The 23,433-nt window shown below is 38.3% G+C and overlaps 1 protein-coding gene across 1 annotated transcript in view; it reads right to left on the bottom strand.

Annotated features, from left to right (window-relative positions):
- MSH3 (mutS homolog 3) overlaps positions 1–23,433 on the bottom strand; it is a gene marked incomplete at its 5' end in the record, with an annotated part of 111,482 nt that overhangs the window by 15,046 nt on the left and 73,003 nt on the right. The window contains 5 exons of the mRNA XM_084278982.1: positions 10,428–10,585; positions 13,888–14,002; positions 17,496–17,603; positions 19,269–19,385; positions 20,637–20,701. Coding sequence (XP_084135108.1) covers positions 10,428–10,585; positions 13,888–14,002; positions 17,496–17,603; positions 19,269–19,385; positions 20,637–20,701 — 563 coding nt within the window. The remainder of the gene's footprint in view (positions 1–10,427; positions 10,586–13,887; positions 14,003–17,495; positions 17,604–19,268; positions 19,386–20,636; positions 20,702–23,433) is intronic.

Below are 23,433 nucleotides of genomic sequence, written 5' to 3' on the forward strand. Positions count from 1 at the left end.
ATATATGTACAGCACAGCTTAATGTATTTCTACTGAGCTACTTACTTAACACTGTCAGAACTACAGTAAAGATGTACTGTGATATGTCCAACACACATTTTTAGAAAAAACACAGCAAATAATGTTCAACTTATTTGAACACTCACTACAACTTTTACATATTATTGTCTTTTTCAAAAAGAACATCTCCATGTGACAGAAAACAGGTTCAATGAATATTATTACACCACCTTTTTTATCCCTTGAAAGGTGGGAATAATCTACCCCAGAGGCATCATTACAACACTGTAAATATAAATGAAAGGCCTAAGTAATTTTTGTTATCCTGGCAATAAACACAAACACAATTAAGCAAGAAAGAAACAAAATAAATTGCTCTGCCACACAGCAGTAACATTTCTGGAAGTTACTTCTGGGTTCTTGACAACTAACAAGTTCTGTTTGTCTGACTGTCATTGTTGCTTTCCAGAGCAATAGGAACAATGCTTGTTTAGCATATCATTACACGTATGCAACTGCATTGTAATAACAGTTCCCTGCTTCCTGCACAATAGATAAATTAGTGTGTATGACAAAACCAGTAAACACTGCTATACATATACAGATACACACATATGTAATAAACATGAAAAGGTACCTTTACTTTTTAATTTTCTAGCCTTTAAGAATCTAACTACACAGGCAAATTGAGAGAATCTAGTTTTTGCATGACTTTAAATTTAAATGTTTATTTTCAGGCATAAAAAAAACCTAAAAATAAACTAAAAAAAAAAAAAAGCCAACACAACCACCACCACAGTTCTAGAGAAAACCTGGCAAGACACAGACAAGTTACTCTGCTGAGATAAACCCCTCCACAGTTTCTATTCAGCACTCAGTCTCACGGTGATTTCTGCATTACATAGGATGCCCAACACTGCTGTCACCTCAAGACTTGAATTTCATAGCCTAGATTTTTATGGTAAAGGTATGAAGAAACTGACTAGCTGAATTTCAATGCCAAGTTTTGTGATTTAACTGATATTTCTAGGACAGACAGGAAGACTAATCTTCATAGTCCCACCCTGTAAGCCTCAAGTAAATCAATAAAGCTTAATAAAGCAATATATGGAAGGAAGGAATTTTTTAATTTAGAAACTGGTCTTTTGAGTTAAGAACAATAAAGACTGCATGTGATATGCCAGACACTATAAGCTATTCTGGCAAATTACTGAGGAGTTTACCAGAAAGGACAAGAATTTATTATGCTAAATATGTGAATGCTCAAAACCTGTATCAGTCCAGCCCAATGATTCTGACTGAGTCTGGAGGCTGTGGGCAGCACAACAATTCTGAGAAAGACACAGAAACCTGTAAATGGTAGTCATGTAGTGATTTCAGGAAAAGGCTTTTCCATAGATTTAAAAAAAAAAAAAGTCATGATTATGTAATCTCTAGTGCATAATAGAATATAGTATAGGATATGTTGGTTAAGATTTCTTACAAAACAGAATTAATGCAGATCCCCTCAAGGGGTGAAAAACAGTACCATCATACTCCATCCAGAGAATAAAAGACTAACAAGAAGATAGGAAAGGCACATGTAAGACATAAAAGCCCCCCAAATCTCCTGTGGTCTGCTAACCATTTTAAAATGTCATCAGTGTGCTGCTCCCTCAGCAATCAAGATGAAACACACAGAGCAGCTTTGGGTGGATGATGTCCATTTCTTTATCATGTTTAGTGAAATCACTCTGTAGGAAGAGATTTCTAATGAAGAACACTTCTAACCCACTTTCAAGCAAGTGTGTTCCTGGACAGTCTCTATCCAAATACAGCTCATCTGTGAACCAAGCAATGCATAAAAATCTAACAAGCTGCATCCTGGTTATAAACTGTTCTTTTTGCCTATTGCTGTCCGAATAGCACCATCTCTGCAGTGGAGCTCTGAAAAAATGGAGCTTGTTACTTATTATTTTAAATACAAAAATCTTCCCTCTGCTCCTGTGCACCTCCCTCCAACTGACCAACTGGTAGAACTGGAATGAAATTAAGGGCAACATTATTTGTGTAGTTCGAAAAAGCTGGGAAGAATTTTTGCCACCAGCAGCTACATCAATGGAACATCATTTCCATTAATATTTACAAGCACTACTTTGTTTTTATTCTTAAGTGATTTACCTCAGATTTCAATTTATTGTGAAAGGCACCTGGGAAACATCTTCCACTCAATTTCCACTCAAATAGAAACGTTCTCTTTTTCCTGCTTCACATACCACTCCGTCCTGTGCTTTCTAATTTTTTCAAGATTTCTTATAAAAGGTACTCTTAAGCCTTGAAACATTTTAACCTGTGTAAAAGTAAATCATCCCCATTTAAATATCTGTAAAATTATTGAGACAGTGACAGTCCAGTGAAGCAAAGAAAAAAATAAATGCAAACATCTAAAACTGACTGCCCAAATGTTTGCTGGTTTTATGCACAGTATTTGCTTTGCATCACAGTTTTTAATTGTAATTAGATCTGTAATGATGCCATAAATATGTACATTTTATAGATTTTTTTAAAGGCTTGTCTAGAGCGAAAATAGTGAGGTTTGTCTAATAGTTTCTTTCAGCTCCACACACTCATGACAAAACTGTAGAATGAGTTTGTCAAGTTGTCAGAATTAAATAGCTGTTAAAGTACTTAGGGAGGTAACATACAAAATTTATCTATTGTGAGACCCAACCTTTTTGAAAGTCCAAAACTTAGAGAACAGACAGAATAAAACACAGAGAAGAAAGCATTATGGCATGTTTGATGGACAGCCTTTTAAGAAATGTGGATTTATAAGGGCTGAATTTTCCTGGGTTTTTTAGCTTACTTTGAAGAAATCCTTCATATCTACACCATCTTCTCAGCTTTAACAGCATTTCTTTCCAGAGTATCATCTCATCTTCTAGACAAGGTAAGGATTAAGGGCTTCAAAACAAATTCAGTTCTTTCTAAAGGTCCTTTGCATCATATGTAAGAAATTACTACAACTAGTCACAGTTCTGTCTTGTAATATACAACTATAGGTGGAATAAACATACTTCTCCTACATGGGAGAACAATGTGTCAGTCAGAAGCTGATTCCAGTTTGTTTTCTCACCTTGGCAGAGAATAGCCACACTCTGCTGTGCACAGTAGAAGACCTGACAGAAAGAATACATTATCTACACTCCCCTGAGTCTTATGCATCTCATGTTTGTGTGCTTCAGCTGATGATCATGCCACTGACAATACATGAGATTTTTCTGGCACAAGGAAAACAACCCTCTCATCCCCAAAAGCTGGGCACACCAATGGGAAAAGATTTCTCTTCATACACCTTGCAGAAGCAGAGACACCTGCAGTCCTTGGAGGGATTATGTGAACAAGCCAACAGCTCCACCCATTCTGCATTTGTGCTTAAGCCTACAGAGGTGCAGCCAGAAGCTTTCCCTTACTCTCTGGCCAGTAAATTCTCATTGTGCCACCAACTACCAAGGCTGAGAAATAAAATGGGTGAAGAGTCCATGATGGCTGTAGCACCTCATAGAAGAAATGTCACTTCAGGATGACATAAGTGCTCTTTCTTCCATCTTCATGAATCCCATTGCACGTGACTGACACAGGTCTTTCTGCTCACAGGATGATGGAAATAAGTCACATCAGCAAGCATTGAGATGCTGCTTTTTTAGATCTAACATCAAGCTCTCACCCATGCAGTGGGCAGTGTTCACAAATTAAGTGTAATGGCCCACATGTCAGCTTTGTGCATTTCAGGACCAGTTAAAGGTGCTACCAGAGCAGTAGCAGAGCAAGCAACGACAAGCAGTAAGGGAAGTACAGCCACCAGCTGGCAGAACAGCACGATGCATTGAGGAACTTGGTGATGAAATGTCTTGGCCTTTAAAGCAGCTTCCTACTAACAAAGAGAGACTTAATCTCATCAGCATCACCATGTTAAGCCAAGCATACATACAAATAATGCCATTTCTTCTTTACTCTGGAACACACAATGGAAACTGACTGACTGACTTGTGAAGAGGACTGAAAACACGCATGGTCACTTTGTTCAAAGAGCTGAGAACACAAAAAGAGCTTTGTTTCCTCACACCTATTCTCTTTCATAGATGAGAAAGAAGGTGGGAACTACTAGGATGCCTCTAAAACAGAGTGCCACTCTACCACAAGAAGGCTCAACTGGAATAAAAAATCCAGGCTGGAGTGACGTGCTGGTCTGTGACTGACTGGCTGTGTCTTGCTCAATGACACTGCAATGGCAAACCAAGCAATGCAGCCACCTGGGATGTCTTTTCAAGGGTAAAGCCTGCCTGTTCAGAGATGATTTCTTAGACTCGAAAAAGATCAATGAGGTGAGAGAGTGAGTAGAGTCCCCTGAACTCTGTCACCACATCTAGCAGCTGTGAGGACATAGCTGATGCTTACCATGGGTTGGGCCTGAAATGCAGTTTTCAACAGCAGGAGTTGATCTTCAGTTGGCAAATCTCAATAGCACTGTTGTTCCTTGTAGCAATCAAAATTCCTTCCCTTTACCAACCCACTGATCAACTCAGAACTGCCACTCCTGGCCCAGGTATGTGGCTGGAACTGGATCTTGGATGCTGGACTTGAAATAAATGACCCAACTAAGGCCAGCAGCCAGGAGGATGAATTCGCCTCATTATTTCAGTATTAAATGAGGCTGGCAGTTCTCAACCAATATAGAAAAACATCCTTTCCTTTCCTCTGCCTCCCCTCTCTCCTTATGAAAGCAAAGACCACAAATGTGTCCTGTGTGTGAAGGACAATGAGGTAGGTCTCTGAGCAGAGGTTTGAAGACTGCCTTAGTAGTCACCTTTCAGAAGCTCAGCCTGAACCTGATGCTTTCCCTTGGTTTCCATATCTGCAAACACAAGTAGGCTGTGTGCAAGCCAGGGACACACACAAGTACCTCAGCAGGAAACAGCTTCTGCTGCACTGATCAGAAGCATCAAGTTACTGTATGATGGCAACAGCTCAAAGTCAGAGGGCCTAATTTATATGGCTCTGCAACTTTGTTATGCCAAACAGACGTGTTAAAGATCAGCTGCCTGAAGATCTTTGCACTCCAGTTTTAGTTGAATGAGCAACTATTACACATGTTCAAAATCATTATACAAAGACAGACAGACAAGCCAGTGACACAGCTATGTCACTTAAGCCCAAGAACGGATTCAGGATTCCACTGTGGCCTTGTCTATAAGAAAGACCCTGTATACAGACACTCAATACAAGCCAGAAGAACAAAACCATTCCTCCCCAGCTGAGGTGAACAACTACCATCTGTTTTCACAGCACTTTCAGATACACAGGGGAATTTGAGCTGAGTATCTCCTAGCTATAGATTTAGCAATAAGGAGTGCCCTCCATGTTAAAAATACATTTAAATCATCTGTTACAAGGATAAAATGTAGGACAAAGTTCTGTAAACCTTCATACAGATCACGCAATGCACAGAGCCTCTACCAAGACAACTGCCTGGAAGTGCAGGCAACTGCATGTCTTACATAAAGCAAAAGCATTAAACTGCTGCTTACCCAGGCAACCCACCACTATCACTCACTAACCTGTACTGCCAACCTCCACCACCTCTCTCTCTTCTTAATACACCTCCATAGACAACTCAAACTCTATATTTCTTTGCTATCATGAAGATTAAATACATGCTGAGAATCAGTAGACAGCAGGATAACTTTCAGAAGAGACAAAGTGCACAAAAGGATAATCTACATGGATCTTACTGATGCTTCTATTTATTCCTGCAACGTTTAAGCATGTGGCACGTAACCTGCAAGAGGCAATTTCCAAACTGAAGCACAACGCAATGTATTAGCTCAGTCAACTGAAGCTGCACCTTCAACAGTAAGCCCAATTTGACTGATGGTGTTAAATGTCCTTGGAAGATGCATGTCACCAAAGTGTGACTGTGCATCTGATCACTGAATATAAGTGAAACTGCTTTTAATTCAGCACACAGGGAGAGCCAGGCAGGTAGGCGCTCTAGGAAGGAAATTCTTCTTTGTCCCTTTACCATCATCTAGAGTCGGTAGGAGTTGGCCTCTTTCACAGTATTCTTTCTAATGGCAGCTTGTGATTTAATAAATTGAGTCAGAATCTTGAATACAAGGCACTCAGTAATTTGAATTATTAATTACCTTGTTTATTTGAACACATTTTACCTTGAAGTTGTTCTAGCATTCTTATTCTCGATTTTGAAAATTGACCCTCATGAAAAGCTACTGGTGACTTACAGGTACTTTTCTAGCTCTAAGAAACTGTATTAGTAATTAAGTGAGACCTCTTTTAAAGGTCAGATTTCTTCAGCAGCTAAACATCATCTCTTCTGACCACATGATTAGGTCAACAGAATATCTCTCATTAGTTCCTCCATATGTACATCTCCACACTTGCTTTGTCTTTCTACACAAACACAAACATGTTAATTTCCATGTTTGAATAACTGTAGTAGAAGAACTATCACAAATTTTATGTTCAAATTTGAAGCAGAAATTGAACCCATTTACTGAAAGGAGAAACTTGATTAGGAATTTTCAAACATCAGAGAACTAAGTACTCAAATCACACTGAAAGTCAATATAAATTGAGCATTGATCTTTCCAAAACTGCTCTAAACATAGCTTTAAATACAGCAATATGAAGAATATTTCAGTGGTTTTTTTAGTCTGATGTTATGAAGCTCGGACCACCAAACAGTAATGCAAACTTTTTGCTTACTAACAACCACTATCACCCTCTTCTCAGGTTTAGGAACAAAATCCTATCAATGGAAACACTTAAGGCTATTTTTAAGCATAAAACATGGTGAGATTTGGGAGAGTCCATCAGAGCACTCAAGATACTTACGTGAATAACACGAGCTGAATACTTTTCACCCTCACCCCTCCAAATTTTCAATTCACAGACTTGCAACAGCATATCATCTGGGCTTAGGGACATTTTGCAGTAGAAGATTTTCTCCTATTATACCTCTTTAGGATGGAATGCTCAACACTACTGTGAAATGTTCAGAGTAGCCTTAGCACTCTACTGTGTGTATACACCCAGTAATGAAGATTAATCACTTTTATTTTCACCGTACCTGTAACCAATATAATTCCTTTTGCATCTTTAAAAATGTTTAATATAATGCTGTATTTAAAGCCAGTTTAGAGAAGCTATCATACATAAATACTAGGCAGATCCAAAGGAATAACCATAGTAGCAACCTCTCCATTTCCATGGAAACCCTACTTACAACACATGATCAAATCTTACATGAATGTTAATCTCTTAAATCTATATAAATTCACACTTCAAAGATGCAGTCTACAAACAAAAGAGTCTGCAATATAAAGCACCAGTATCTCAAAAAATTTAGCAAGCAGCAGAACTGTTGGTGCTCCTTATGCACAGAACTCCTCAGAGTCAGCCTGTAAAGCATCCCTCACAGCAGGGGTGCTAGAAAACAACACACCATGGCAGTGATGAAAATAACTTGGAAACTGACATCTTCCCATGCAATGTTTTTTAAAGATTAAAAAGATACCAAAATTATCAACAACAACAAAAAAAATCTCATTCTCCAGAAAGACATGTATGTGGTCTGGTGTGGCAGTGCAAAAAGGAGGTCAGCATAGATGTGCCCTTCTGACAACAAAACACAGAAGAAGAAAACAACTAAAAAAGGCAAACCAAAACTGGGGGCAAGTCAAGAGAAAAATCTAATAATTTCAAGCTCATTCCCTACTAGAGCAGAGTTCTTGGCAAAAGCAGAGAACTTTTTCTAAGGCTTTATACATGTCTGTTCAGTGAGAGCACTAAAGAAACAATGTAAGACATTTTGCATGGTAGTTGAATTTATTGGTTTTCTCTTCCAACCAAGCATTAAAAACTACTCATCAATTACTTCCTAGGGCTAAGAAATACTATGAGTGTAACACCACATTAACCTAGACTTACATACTTTAAGGCCTTCCCAGAACACTGAAAAAAACCCCCAAAAACCCTACCCCAAACTCTCAAACTAACCAAAACAGAGGTACCAACTTTCTGGACAGTCTCTGTACACGTTGTCCCTCTGAGTTGCAGAATCTGCTAAGTTTCTCCTTTTCTCATGGCAGAGAGCAAAGTTCACGATTTGGAGATGTGGACAAAGCAGGAAGTAGGCATGCTCAGACTGGGGACAAAAGACCACTCTGTGGCTCCGGACAATCCAATACAGCAGAACAGAAAAGAGCACTGACAACTGACCTACAATCATCAGCATGGATGATGATCACTTGGATATGTACAGCAAGGAAGGGCTATACTCCATAGGCTGAAGCAAAATGATCCAAGTATTTTAAGCATTTTTACTGAAAGAAAAGCTACAACTGGGTCAAGATCCTGTAAGAACACCACAGTTAATGCCTGTCCCACCAGTACAATCAATTCCCTCAAAATACACTATACAGAAGAGAGAAGTTTAAACAGATGCAGACAAGCAGATCCACTTACAGTCTTTAACAAACTGAAGTGACCATCCTGGATTTCTGAAGGAATGCATTACATAAGCTCAGCTTCTTTTCTATTTTTTTATCCTTCCTGTTAACCTTTTAACTAATGCATGACTCTTCCTATCTCAATGTATGTTCAATTTCTTCTTGATTAATATTGAGCCAATTAGCTTACTCTTAATTGCCAGCACAATGACAAGATTTTAAGTAATTCTTTACTACATTCATCTGGTGTTTGACACATTTCACATTAAATGAAGAATGGCATATCTAGCTGAGCTTCCAAAGCTAATTTAGACAAGGGAAAAAAATAAATCAATCAATCCCCTGTGTTAGAATTTGTCTGGGCTCCAAATTAATGGTCTGAAACCTCAGTCAGTAAGTAACATGCTCTGTGTCTGCTTGGCTTGAAACCTGAAAGAATAAATTCTATCTTCAACCACACTACATTATCAGAACAGATCTGAACAATATCAATAATGTAAAGAAAAGCCAAGTAGAATCAGAGAAATGCAGTGCAGAACAGGTGGAACTCAGATACATAAATTTCAAGGTACTGTAGAGGATAAGAACCAATTTATTCTCTTTCTAGAAGGTACAAAATGAAATGGCATGCCCAGTGACTCTGTCACATTTCTTAATTTTTCTGCAAAAATAAGCAATTACAGCCAAATAAAAATAGAGAAAAGGGGAGATTAAGCTTAAGAGTAACAGACTTTTGCAAGTATGGTTAGAAATTGTCAGTGTGAACACAAGATAAGTACTCTGTTCACTTACAAAACACAAAGGAAAACAAAAATAATGTTCAAATTGTTAATAATGTTGTAATTTTTTTCTGTAAAGTAATTCAGATCTTGTGTGTCCTATATTCCCTTGAGAAAAGCTCATCCAATCAACCAGTCAATTACTTTCAACGCAGGACAGGGAAAAAGGTAACCATTTTGAATTTTCAGCTCCAATTAATTTTATAAAGATAACAGAAATTGTTTTCTAATTTATTCACCTGCTTAGCACCAAAGTGCATCAAAGCACAACTGCATTCATTTTTGTCATGACACAGTGAGGCCTAAGAACATATCATCATTATATGATGAAGCAATCCCAAATGACCAGTATTTAGATTCCCTGTAAAATTAAGAAATGCATTCTGCCATCACAGAACTAGAATTTCAGAAAAAATAATCCTACTACAGATATATAATTGTTGTGAAACTTAAAACCACAAATAAGTTTCCATCTCCAGTACCACCAGTAACACAGAACTTCTGCTGATTACAAAAACAGACTAAAAAAAAGGGGGGAAAACCAGCTGGATGATCCTTGGCAAACATTAGACAGTAAAATAGTAAAGTTTTGACTTCAAAAATTACTCAGCACTGTCCTGAAAATGAGACATGTTAAGTGAAATGAACTGCCATTATTAATTTTTTTAAAATACCTGAAGTGTGTTCAAGACTGATAGTACAGGAAGGACAAAACCCCAAAATTCTCAGTGTCAAATACTGCATGTACAACTGTGCTGCCCTGCAGAAACCGATCTGATTTTTAGAGGTGACAGTACTCATTTTAGGGGAAACATCATTTGGCTATCACCTGGCAGAATAAATTTGGCTGAGGTGTCCATTCAGACACATGATGTTCAATACCTGCATCTTAATCAAGAGAGACACATTAACATTTTTATCCTTTAGAGATTCAAAGACTCCAAAACAAGTACCATAGCTTAGCAGGAAATCAGAACCAAAACCCAACAACCAATGCACGTATTTAAAATGAAAAAGGGAAACATCACATATAAATTCTAAAGCTCTAAGTGAAACATTAAATTATACTTTGGTGTGCACACACATGCCCCACCACAGTAATATTTTCATAAACAGACAGCAAAGTTTGAAAGATTACCTGGTAAAAATACCATCCACAATACCAATCGTCGACTCCTCTGCAGGAACGTAAGAACCAATCTGTGCCATGACTGTGATCAATGCAACTTGCTTTATATATGAACTCTTTCCTCCCATGTTGGGTCCAGTTATTATCATGACCCTTTCACCATCTCCCTGGAAACATAAAACATTGGTGAAACATATTGTCCTGCACATGGTGCTGTTCTAAGAAAGGCTGCTGAGTGTATGTGCCTACAGGGATAAAGGACAAGCCCTCAGGACACAGTCTGTAGTTGAAAAAGCTTCCTTCACAGCATTCAGTTTTCAAGAGTTTATGATGCCATGTATCAATAAATCTTCCTAAGTCCTCTCCAGGCTTATGAGAGAGGAGCATCACTATCATCTTTCATTACTCTTGAGCAAAACAAAGTGAGGAGAACCTTCATTGGTCCATCAAGGAACCAAGAGAATCCAAGAAGCATCTGTACAATTTCCTTTGAAGGGGGAACTTCACCAGCTTTCAGCACAGCCAGTGCTGTCCTAATTGGGATTCTGCTCCAGTTAAGGAGTTCTCATTGCCAAATGGGGGGGGAAATCTGGCAGGCAAAGATCAGACCTAGACCCCTTCATAACTGCTTGCCTTGGTACAACACACACACATTCAAACAGAAGGGCTACAAGAAGAAATCAAGACATTTTTGAGTTTGGCAATACTTGACTGCAACACAGATATTGTGAGCAGATTGTATCCAATCTCTGATTGACTGGTGCATCCAACCACTGAAATCTTACAGAAAAATGAAATCAGATGCAAGAGCTTGTCTCAGCTGTAAAAGTCCCTACAGTACTGCTGTATGTCTATGGCTCCAGAATAAAACTGTCATCTTGTGGTGGAAGACAGTTGCTAATACAAAATCAAAACTCATCAATGAGTCTACAAAGCCTTATCACAGCCTGCATCAAAACTAGGAAATTACATTATGCAAGGATGTTGAATAACTAGAGTTTTTACTTTCTACTACATACATACATGAAATCCAACAACTGATGAACTAACCAAGAGTCAGCATATTTCACTGCTCCACAGGCGGGGCATGTCAGACAGGACAAGCATAATGAACATTAGACACACTACTTAGGGAAGTTGGAACTAACCAGGCACTGTGATGACAACAACATATCTCTGAGGAATAAACATGATTATCTTTACAGGGATTTCATTTTGTTAACAGGGAGGCAAATAAGATTTATATGTCACATGTCATAATCCACATCATACAAAAGATGGATGGAATCAGTCTTAGGTCAATGCAGAAAACTGTTCAGCTTTTGCTGGAAAAAACCCCTGTCCATAAGGAAGTCACAATAAAGTCAAAACCCAAAAAATGTCATTATCAGGAATAAAGAATGGAAGTAATAACATGCATATGACTACATGAGAACAAAACTCACAACATTCTAGTCTCTGAGGTGCAGTTTCAATACAGCAACTAAAACTTCATCAGGACCACCATTTGGCTCAGGACAACAGAATTACAGATACTTAAATCCAGGATGAGTTAATCTGTTAGAACCCACAAATTTCTTCCATGTGTTTGGTATCCCTCTGGGGTCCCTCCAGCCATGTTCTGAGACTGGTGGCTGGCTTGCAAAGCCAGCTTTCAGAAAGAACATATGCTGTAACATCAGACCAGAGAGCCCATCTGCCCTTATAATTGCACAGAACCATAAGCTAACATCTTAGTGGAATTTATGGATGAAGTTAGAATTTCCATGAATATTTGGATGAGAGAGGGAGAACTGAAAAATAAGATGTTTATTTCAGGGCACTGCAAGAAAGCTTTTCCTAAAGTTAGTTATTTGACAACATTTCAGCTGAAAACATGACAGCAATTGCATTTTACTGTTGATTCAAATACATCAGCTTAAAACCAGACACGTTTTAATAAACTGGGTTCCCACCTACCTCTCTCAAAAAAGACAGAACTCTAACAGTAGAGGCAAAAACGATTCCACCACGATCAGTTGATTTTGTAATATTCAGTATTTAGAAAGCCAACATAAGAATGGGGCTAACAGGGGAAAGTGCATGATGATTACTGAATGAAATGATGAGTTTTCTGTAAATGCCATCTGTCGTTTGTTTGGAGTTGACAAATAATTTTGAAAACATTCCCTGATGTATTGCACAATATCTGTATCATTGTTCAGTATATAACATGGTTTAAAAATATCTCCAGAGAAATACATACACATTTGAATGGTATTTATCACAGCCCATGCTCCACACTGACACACCTTTTATATATCAACTGTATGAAAAAGCAGTTACGTATACACAGTTCAGTGCATTTTTTGTATTAAGAACAGAAACACAGTATTTAAAAAAAGGTTCAGAAAGGTAAATATTTAATAAAAAACGCCAAAAGGGCATGCCACTTAAAAAAACAAATTTAGGTTTTGATGAAAAAAAAAGGAGGAAACAAAATAAAAGATGTTTATCAGAAACAGATTAAGTGAAGTAAAATATGACAATACTTCCTACCTGTGGTAATTGTGTATTTATAGCAATTTTAGGTAATGTAGGTCATGCAATTTAGGTAATGTTGCATAGAAAATGTCAGGAAATAACCTACCCACTTTCTTTGACGACTTGGCAACAATAACAAGCAAGAGTCTTACTACTTCTCAACATCACTCTCTATTGCAGAAAACAACAGCCAGAAGGAGACTTAGGGGCAACACACTGCCTGCAAGCTAAGCATGGGGGATCTTTAGCATATGTTAATATGAAAGGCTTCTTCCAACCAGTGTGCAATCTACAAAGAATGGACTTGCCACTACACAGTCAAGAGTCAGAGCTCCAAATCTGCTCTGTCAGATTAAAAAAGGCTGCATGAAATCAATACCTCCAGAAAGAAAGGAAAACACATAGTAAAGTATTACCACCAAAAATGATCTGAGCTATCTTAGAACTGTCTTGGAAAGTGAGCCTGTAAGACATGGAAACATTTGTTGTGCATTTGAACATTAAAAAGTTCCACTAATCTCACATAAAGTTATGACAAAATGTAGACTTCTTCTGATAACACTGGTAAAACCCCTGGAATTATTAATTTGTTTTTCAAAAAGAGCCACTTTAAACTTTTATTTTCCTAGTTTTGAGATCATCTGTTTTAGCTTAGGAAGGGATTGGTTGGACTTGATGATCTTCAAAGGTCTTTTGCAACCCTGTGATCCTGTGATCTTTCTTAATGCCGTGAAAAGCGAACAACGTTGTAAAGAGAGTGTCTGGCTGCTAGATAGCAGAAAAAGGACACAACAGATGTGATCACATCTAGCCATATCTCTCTGAAATGTAACCAAGCAGAAAGCTGTATGATTAAATTATTTATTTTAACTTCCTGGCCAGGATGCAGATGCCAAATTCCCCCCCTTGGATGATGCTGAAGCTCAAACCATTTCTCAGTACTTACTGAAAGGTTAGTGGTATTTGGAACATACTGATCCTGTTCTCCCAGTAGCACATCAATCACAGGGTGCCTCCCATTTTTTATAATTATTTCTCGACGATTATCTTGCACAGTTGGTCTGCAGAAAGGAAGAGACATTAATTTCAACATTCATTGTAACTGATTACTTAGAAGTACTGCAGCTAAAGCCTGAAGAAGGGTAGAAAAAAAATAGAAATGACAAAAATTAATTAATGCTGTCAAATATTTCTAAGGACTTCCCTGGTTTCATTCAGTGATAAAAAAGTATTAGCAGATTGGGTAACAAAATTTTAGAATTCTTCATTTTTCCACTACCTAGGGAATGTTTTTGTTTGTTTAGTTGTATTCTAAAGGAATACTAGGAACTACAAAATGAACAAGCAGTAGCAAAAATACGCAAACTGGAGGGGACTGCTTTCTTCCCACCACTACAGTGGCTTCTGCAAGTGCCACCTTTTGCAGACACATTTCATACTCTCAGAATGATCTTGCTGAACTAGTCCAACCTGCTACTGCATTAAACCCTAACGAGTGTGGGGAGTGGAAAAATAATTGTCCAACTTTGTATATTATGACTGATAACACATTAAATGATATAAATCAAAGAGTACAGTATGACAGAGCTGTAACTCTCCTATAAACATTAGCAGCTCTCATAATGTGACAGCAACTCCCAAACATATGAGTCATCAAACCATAACAGTCTATAGAAAGAGCTTACTATTTAAGTTGACATACTGAAATGACAGTACCTTTTCAGAGATTAGTATGCAAACCAGATCAATACTACGTTCTTTCTTCTCTCATCTCCAAACCATGTAAAAAGTTTTGCCTTTAATGCTTCCACCTTAGCTACAAATTTATCTATGTGTCTAGTCATACATGTGTAATTCCACGTTATACATCTTCACATCAACAAAGTTCTACCTCCAAGAGCTGTGTGCTCTTCACAGAGAGAAAAATGCAAGTTCCACTAAATTATGACTGTGATTTCCTTTTGTTCTCTTGCAACTTAAATTTACTTTTTCATTGCAAACTGAAGTGCAGCATTCAGTGGAGAGGTAAATGTGGTGTCATGTCTCAGCAACATTTTGTTACACAAGAAGTAAAATCACTCTGAAATAAGAGCAGTAATTTAGGAAAGTGACGACAGCTGAGTAAAAGACTAATACTGGAATAAAGACACTTTTTTTTTTTACTGGAAATTAACTAACACTTTGGATGGACTTTAGAGGAGAAGGAAGAAAAGACGTGAGGAGTGTGATTTTTCCTGAGTGGAAGAATGATGATGCAATTTGAAAAGAACATGGAGATAAAATAAATGACATATTAGGAGCACAATGCACTGGAGAAAGAGGTGCAAGTTAAGAATGGTGTGGGTTGGTTTTTTTTTAGCACGAAGATATTTCCAGCAGTTGAATAGCTGAGATTAAACCAATATGGACAGAGTCTTAGGCATTTGGGATAAAGAAGGGAAATGTCACCCTCCATTTGATGAATTGGTAAGCTGTTTGGAGCTGTAATATGATAGTCCTAAAAGGGAGAACATCCCTAGAAGCACTTCCTTCTGGATTTCTCCACTTTGCATTCAGAAGAGAGGCATAACAGCTGAATGATCCATTTGCCATTTTATAATTCTGCCCTCTACTTTGGGCATAATTGTCTTTATCCTAACTGCTCAAGCCTCCATACACGTAACTGTGAAATATGATGTGAGTTTCAGATGCCATGAGCCTTGCTGACTCTGCCTATTCTGGTTTCACACAATGGGGCTTGCAGAGGCAGGCCCTCAGCCACAGTCATTTAAAAGTTCTTCCCTGTCCCAGTTAGACAATCACATGTCATGCAGTAAGAGAGAACTGGGGGACGGGGGTGGAAATTGCTCTGGAATGTATAACGTCCTTTATTCATGCATCTTTTCAATGGTGCTCCTTAAACAAACTCACTGCTTGCAGAATGGATACTCAAACTTCAGATGATGATCTCTGGGCTACCTACACCAGTTAGGCATCTAACTTTGTGTCCTGGGAGCCCAATGCCTTACATTGTCCATGTCAGGGTTGAGTCTCCCAACGCAGGGTTCCAGAGACAGGTTGAAACTCCAAGATATGCTTACTACTCTCCAACAACCATGTGCATCACCAGTGCTCCCAACCTCACAACTTGTTTACCTTTCTCAGGTAGGATAATATGAAACAATCCTCAATCCAAAAAACATTCTCCCGAAATACTCGAGTTGGTTAATATGGATGTCCCGTCTTTCCTTCAGTAGTCCTCCAAAATTAATTATTGACACCTTCCCTGCAGCTGAAGTTTCACTGAGAAGTCTCCTTCCTGCCAGTTTATAAGCTCTAAGCCACTCTTTAAAATTCAGTGAATTATTTAAACACTGCACAGTGAATTAATAAAATTTCAGTTTGTTTTCTCATCTCAGTATACAGAAATAAACGAGCAATTACTTTTAAAGAGATTTTGATTAGCAGCAGGCATGATCAAGAATCCAGAAGTGATCAATACTGTCTTTAATGCTGTATAAATGCAGAAGGATATCTAAGTGGATTTCCCTTTATCCACACACATTTAATACATGATTTGCTGTTATTTCCACGGGTCACAAATGTTACCAATTCATATGGTTATACATAAGCAATTGCCCAATTACTTGCAATGTAGCCCCACAATGACATTTAAAAACCACACAGCACTTTTCAAAAAAAGAGTATGTGGACTGTATGGAAGAAGGAATGGCTGAGGACTGGAAACAGATAGCCCTCACAAGGGTGTTCACAGTAAGCCTCAGAAACAGTAAATGCCAATCTCTAGGACAGCACTCAGCAAGCTGAAGCAGTGGTTCAGCGAGCGTCGAGTCTCTCTGGGGACACAGACCTCGTGATATAGAAGAAAACACACCAATAAGACTGACTATCTCTGTGTAGGTGCAAGGGATGTGGGTTTGTGAGGGGGAGGAAGACCCAAGTTGCAGATTGTACACACTCAGGAGCCAGCTCTGGACCAATCTCTGAGGCAGAAAGCCTTAAGGGCTCATGCTTCCTCATGGCAGAATGCAGCAGGCTGTGGTGCCTGGTGTGCACGTGTGGGTCTTGCACAGAGGGAAGGGCACAGCTCATCAGATTTAACACACATTCCTAGGTAAGGCACCATCCCTGCTCTGGAAGCTGGCTCTAATTACCTATTATTTACCTGAAATACATCTTTGAAACATACCTCATACACCTTAAAATCTTAGGTATTATACACTATAAAGTCAGACTTTGATGAGGAGAAAAGAAATAGGAGGAAAAAAATTCCCATGCAAAGTCCAACATATATTTATGTTTGTGAGATATCATCTACCAACCACACACAGTTTGAAAACCAGACAAACATGAGATGTCAAATTTAAACCGCAATGTTTACAGACTTGAATTAAGCCCAGAAGTGCCGCTTTGCAAAATCAGATTAAGTCGAAACTACTGCAAACAATTTCAATAATGCATTTTATCACGGTACACATATTAAAATCAAATTTATTTAAAAAGCTCTCTCATAATTCCCTATAAAATCTTACATAAAAATTAAACATTGATTACCTGCAGTAGTCTCCTTGTTTAGCCACCTGAGCCAATGAGAACAGACAGTCGATAGTTGCTAGGTGACCAATTGCTTTAGACACGGGGTGATAATGTTCACTGAAATGGCTACACCAAAACAGGGGAAAATAACAGGAGGAAGAAAAGAGGAAAAAAAAAAATCATTTCATACAGATAGGAATGTACTGTCAAAATACACCTCATGCATGCTTCTCACAGAGCTCTCTACAGTCTTTAAATTACTCTGAATTCAAATCTCCCAGCAGTGTATTAACTTACAGTATGAGGACACAATCTTGCTCACAGCAAACTTCGTGCTTCCCTTGTAACAGGGCATTATTTTTAAGCACAAAAAGGCGGCAAAATGAAACTCATTTAATAGCATACAAAGGGTCCACAGTTGATCCCTGCTGCCTAAATAAGGTCTCTGAAAATGCCACTGTTTATCACAGTGGCAGCTGAATCGCAACTGCCAATTCACTTCAGCTGTAAGTTACAGTCAAATAACCCCCCCTCCAAACAATAAAAAAACCCCTCAAACCCTGAAGTGCCTGAATACAGGATTTGTCTACAATATCAATAAAATATGGTAACTACAATAGAAAATTCAAGAATTCACCTTCCATTTATGGTACTGATGCCCCTAGTACAACAATAACATTACCAGGAGAAAGCAGAGTTCATTCTTTTAGTACTGTAGAATTTATTTCTCTCCACTCCTAGCCTCAAAGATACAATTGGGGAATATAAAGCAAGTAAGGGAGCAAAAATGAATAAATAAATAAATGGAGGGCTGGGGAAGATCACTCTCTACACATCTTTCCTTGTTGTACGCTGCTATCATATGACACTACTGAAATCATCAAAGTGAACATGAAAAGCAGCAGATCTAAGTAAAGAAAGGTCTACTAAAACTTATATGGCTAATATAGTAACAAAAAAAATAATGTAACTATTTTTATGGTATTGCAAAGGCAATACATCTGGAAGAGTGAATTGGAATTTCAGTTTCTAATAAAGTTTACAGAACCTCTGGGTTCCTACCAAGAGGCAAAACTTGGCATCAGTTACATCCAGTGAGGCAATTTCAGAAGGAAGTTTTTGTGGTATGGAAAAAAGCACAAGTGAGTTAATTATTATTGCAAGAATTGAGGGATAATTTCAGTGTGCTAGTAATTCCTGGACGTAAAGCAGTGATTTATAACCTGACACCTGAAAATTAAAGGTGTTCAGAAGTTTGAGAAATATATTTTAAACTTAACATACACAGGTCTATGGGGCCAGATGGGATCCATCCCAGGGTGCTGAAGGAGCTAGCAGAAGTGCTCACCAGGCCGCTTTCCATACAGGGGTAGGGAGAATCACACTCACACAAGCAACTGCCCAAACACCCTGAACATTCCTAACTGAAAAACTGTAACACTGCAATTGTTGTATAATAAATTCTATTCTCATCTCAGTTACACTGTACTAGATTCAGTTTCACTCAATTTTCAAATTTTGAGAGCCACTGTATATATTTAATAGTGTGCTGTCATCAGAATTTTAAAATCTAGAGACATCACTGCTGCCTTCAGGACTTAGTGTGTAAAGGTCTCGCTTTCAAATGCTTTATGTTGAAGAACAGTATTTTACCATGGGCAGCATAACTGAGTTATCAACTGCGTTTTTTCCTTTGGTTGTTTTTTTTTTTGTTAAGATAAAACTCTTTCTTCTTCTGTTCTTACAGCAATAAATAAAATAATAAAAAATGAGTCTATTTTGTCAACTCACTCTAAAAAGTTTAGCCATTCAGCGTTGCAGTCAAGGACTAGCTGCTCCCGGAGCTGATTCAGATGTTTGTAATTTTCTATAACAAACGGCGAGTGGAAACGGCTGACAGCTTTTGTGCTGGAAAACAGAGAGAAGCCAAATAGGAAATCAAGGTTACTAAGCAATCAGTTACACCATCTACATGCAAAATTGGACTAGTTTTCTAACTCACTCTGAGCCTTGAAAATGCACGGTAAAAAAGCCAGTTCTTTTATTGTGGTACCAAACTCTATTGATACCAGTGATCTTCACTGTGAATAAAGTGATTGGCTACTGTACTGCTGCCCATTCTGAAGGCTGCATTTTTCACAATGTATTATGTATCACTGAAGCTTATATATCTCACAAAATTCTCTTCAGCAACAGGCTTCACAAAGATGATTTTTCTTTGACTGGCTGCATATACAACAACCTCCAACAAAAAAATTTCTACTTTAAAGCTGAAACTTCACAATAAACCTGGAATAAACTTAGTAAATACAGACTGTATTGCATGGATACTAGTTTCCATTTAAGGCACTTGCTCTTTATTTATGTATTTCCATTAAGGACTCATGTTGGCATTCCCAGGCATTCTTTTACAATATCCAGAATAGCTGTATTTTTCCTTCATCGCCTTAATTCTGTCTACTCTGTGCACTTCAATATCGAATTCTTGCATAAGTGAATAGAACATCGCTTCAGAGTTCACCTTTATTATGCCTACTTCTGATGAGACATGGCTCTGTTTACACATCATAACATAAGGTATTCTACCTGTTTAAATAATAAATGATCTTCCAGTTCACCTCTGTTTCATGTACTGGAAAAAGTATCTAAACTATCTAAAATCATGCTTACACAACACTAAGTAACAAAGCAAGCAAAGCTTGTTTGTATGAACAAATAAAATTAAAACATTTTTAATACACTAAGTCCTAGATACTGAGATATTTTGCACAGCTACCTTTACCTTTCTGAATAAAGTAAGAACAACTAAAATTTTATGAAAAATGTCTATCTACAATCTACAGGCACAACTGAATCAAAGCCATAATTTTCATGCCAATACATCTGCTTTGAAACATTAAGTACTATTTAAAAACAAACACTTTTTAAAATTCCGGTTTTTCAGCTTGGTCTTGTTTGGTTTTAAGCAAAACTTACTATGGCAATAAATCAATGTAACCATTTTCATTGGTTGCTTTTAGTTTAAAGAAGCCCCAAACCACAAACACACATGGAGCTGTGACAATGTGTATCTAATTAACTGTAAAACCAAAATGGTCCATATTATATTTTTTTCCTTATATATTAAAATAGAACAAACTTTAAAGACATTTTACATACCTACTAACCATAACCCAGTCAGATGGAACGGACGATTTATTGGAATTCTTGACTTCTATCATAAACTAAACAAACAGAAATATAATATTACACATCATGGGATGTTAAGAAGACTACAGAAGCATAATCATAATGAAATCAAGAAATCTGCAAGCATCAGACGAAACCCATATTCATCCTGAAGAGACTGAGCAGACCAGAAGCTAATGTTCTTTTTCCCCTAAAAATGAGGGTAATCACGTACATTTGCTGCCAACAGAGCAACTTCTACCCTGAGCTGTTCTTGTGCTTTGCCATGTTCCTGCCTCATCTTTGTCCTTTTGCTCCTCCATCTACTAAAATGTTCTCCTCACCTCCCTCTTACCAAGCCAAACCCAGACTAAAGCTAGTTAAGACTTACCTGATCCTGACTGGGCCTTGCAGAGAATTCAGCATTTACACAGACTCTACACTATACACAAGCTGTACTCAGGCTGTTTCACAGAATCACATAATGATCAGGGTTGGAAGGGGCCTTTGAAGATCATCTAGTCCAACCCCCCTGCCAGAGCAGGGTCACCTTGAGCAGGTTGCACAGGACACAGTCCAGTGAGGTTTTGAATGTCTCCAGAGATGGAGACTCCACAACCTCTCTAGGCAGCCTGGCCCTGAGCTCTGCCACCCCCACAGTAAAGAAGTTCCTCCTCATGTTTAGCTGGAACTTCCTATATTCCACTTTGTGCCCATTGCCTCTGTCCTGTTGCAGGGCATCACTGTCAAAAGACTGACCCTGTTCTCCTGACACCCACCCCACAAGTATTTAAAAGGACTGGTAAGATCCTCCCTCAGTCTCACCTGGGCTAAAGAGTCCCAAGTCCCTCAGCCTTATGAGTGAGATGTGCTTTCCTGCCCAGGGATCAGTGATTCCTATTGAGCCACATTTACCTACAGTATTTCACAGACAAGAGCTCAAAACCTCAAATGCTAGCACTGCATGTACAATACCTTCCTTCACGTTTGGATCAATTGGAGTTCAGAAATGGAAAGAACAGAGGAAACCAGCAGTAATGGCAAGAAGCTTACTACAGTGAAATTTACATTACGTCTTTCCTGCAGTATTTTATACAATTCATGTCAGTTATTTTTATAACACCAGCCTGAGGATCTAGACGTCAAAGAATAAAAAACACAGATGGAAAATTAATTTCCAGCAGAGATTAGATTAGCCCAGTATCTGATCACCTTTACAGAAATGCACAAGACTCATCTGACAAAGCTCTTACATTACAGTTAGTACGATTTAGATAAAACCTTCCACACCTCACCAGAATACCCAGCAATCGCCTTAGACTACAAACAAGAAGAATAACCCTAACATAAGCACACTCCAGAATGGACAGACTACACTAGTTCGTAAATTACCTAAAACACCTTGAAAATAATCGGTACCTCTGAAACCCTGAAGTTGCATAATACACAAGACAGATTTGAAAATGAATCAACTGCTGCTGCTACTAGTGGTGTTGCTGATGTGCTAGTATTGCATTTTTTTCTTGAATTTTAGCTCAAAACAATTAAGCAAGCCGTGTTCATGAAGAGTAGTCAGAAAACAAGACCATATTTGTGTCTATGCTAGACGACTAACTGAACTCAGAACAGTTACACAGCCAGTTCAATTGCCTGGTGTGTTTGTGTGGCTAGCACGAAATAAGTAGAGAGGTTGCAATCTTCTTCAAAACAACAAAAACATTTCCTTTTTTACCCTTTAATTCTTAGGCCTATTATATAAATATGTGCAGTATTAAATAAACTGGGCCTGAAGCACTGCTTATCAGGAAGCAAACTTTTCCCAAACGTAGCAATTTCTCTCTAAATCCTGCCTGAAAAGAATAGCAATGCTATCACTATCTGGACAGCTTTCTGTCCTGTTTAGTGCATGCTATGAGTTACATTAGAGGTCTGGAAATGAAAGATAAGACAGATATGGATGTAACCTCATATTTTTGAAAAGGTGTATGTCAAGTGGATCTTCACAAATTTAAGTTAATAAACTGTGGGCTGACTGCATTCATAATAGTGTGTTTGGAGGGCACACATGCAGGAGCAAAGAATCTGAGTGCCTCCCTGACAGAACGTCTGTTCTCTGAATGTGTTCAGAGTGGGAAGATAAAGAGAACAGATTTCCTGGCAGCTTCTTTTTCTTCCAGAACCAGCAAACCATAAACCTACTTCTGACCAGTCCTGTTGCAAAGAAGTGTTTGAACACAACATCTATCAGAGTGCTAGAGTGCTACAACAGCACAAGTTCTGAGGAAGGCTGAGCTTAACTCAAAGGCTCTTGTCTATGCTTTGCTCCTCCCCTTCAATTCTCTTTCCTCACTGACCCTCTTCTCTAACCCTTCCTCCTCTTTTGTGTCTTTTGATGTCTCCAATACACTCATACCAGATGTAATTAAATGACAGATAGCTTTAACTTGTGCAGCTCCATTAATGAATTTCCCAAGCTCTTTGCCTGTAATAGTTTCTGAGCTGTCTGCTGCTACAAGGGCCCCCTCTCAAACCAGCGTAGTTAACTGGTGGTTTCTGAAACTCTCCAGTTCAGACCCGGCTACTTTCTTGATACTCTCCTCTTTTATCAACTCTTCCCTCTTTCACACACATGTCATCATCCACCTCTTAAGCCAGTATTTCAGAGAAATCCTTCAAACCCTGGCTCTTTCCTTCCTCATGCAATACCGAAATGCACTCTTCCACATTTCCTCTTGGACTTAGCATCTTAGCTGACATCCTCCCCAACTCTTCTGCCACATGTTTGTTC

The sequence above is a fragment of the Gallinula chloropus genome (assembly GCF_964237585.1).
Source record: "Gallinula chloropus genome assembly, chromosome: Z".
Classification (NCBI taxonomy): Eukaryota; Metazoa; Chordata; class Aves; order Gruiformes; family Rallidae; genus Gallinula; species Gallinula chloropus.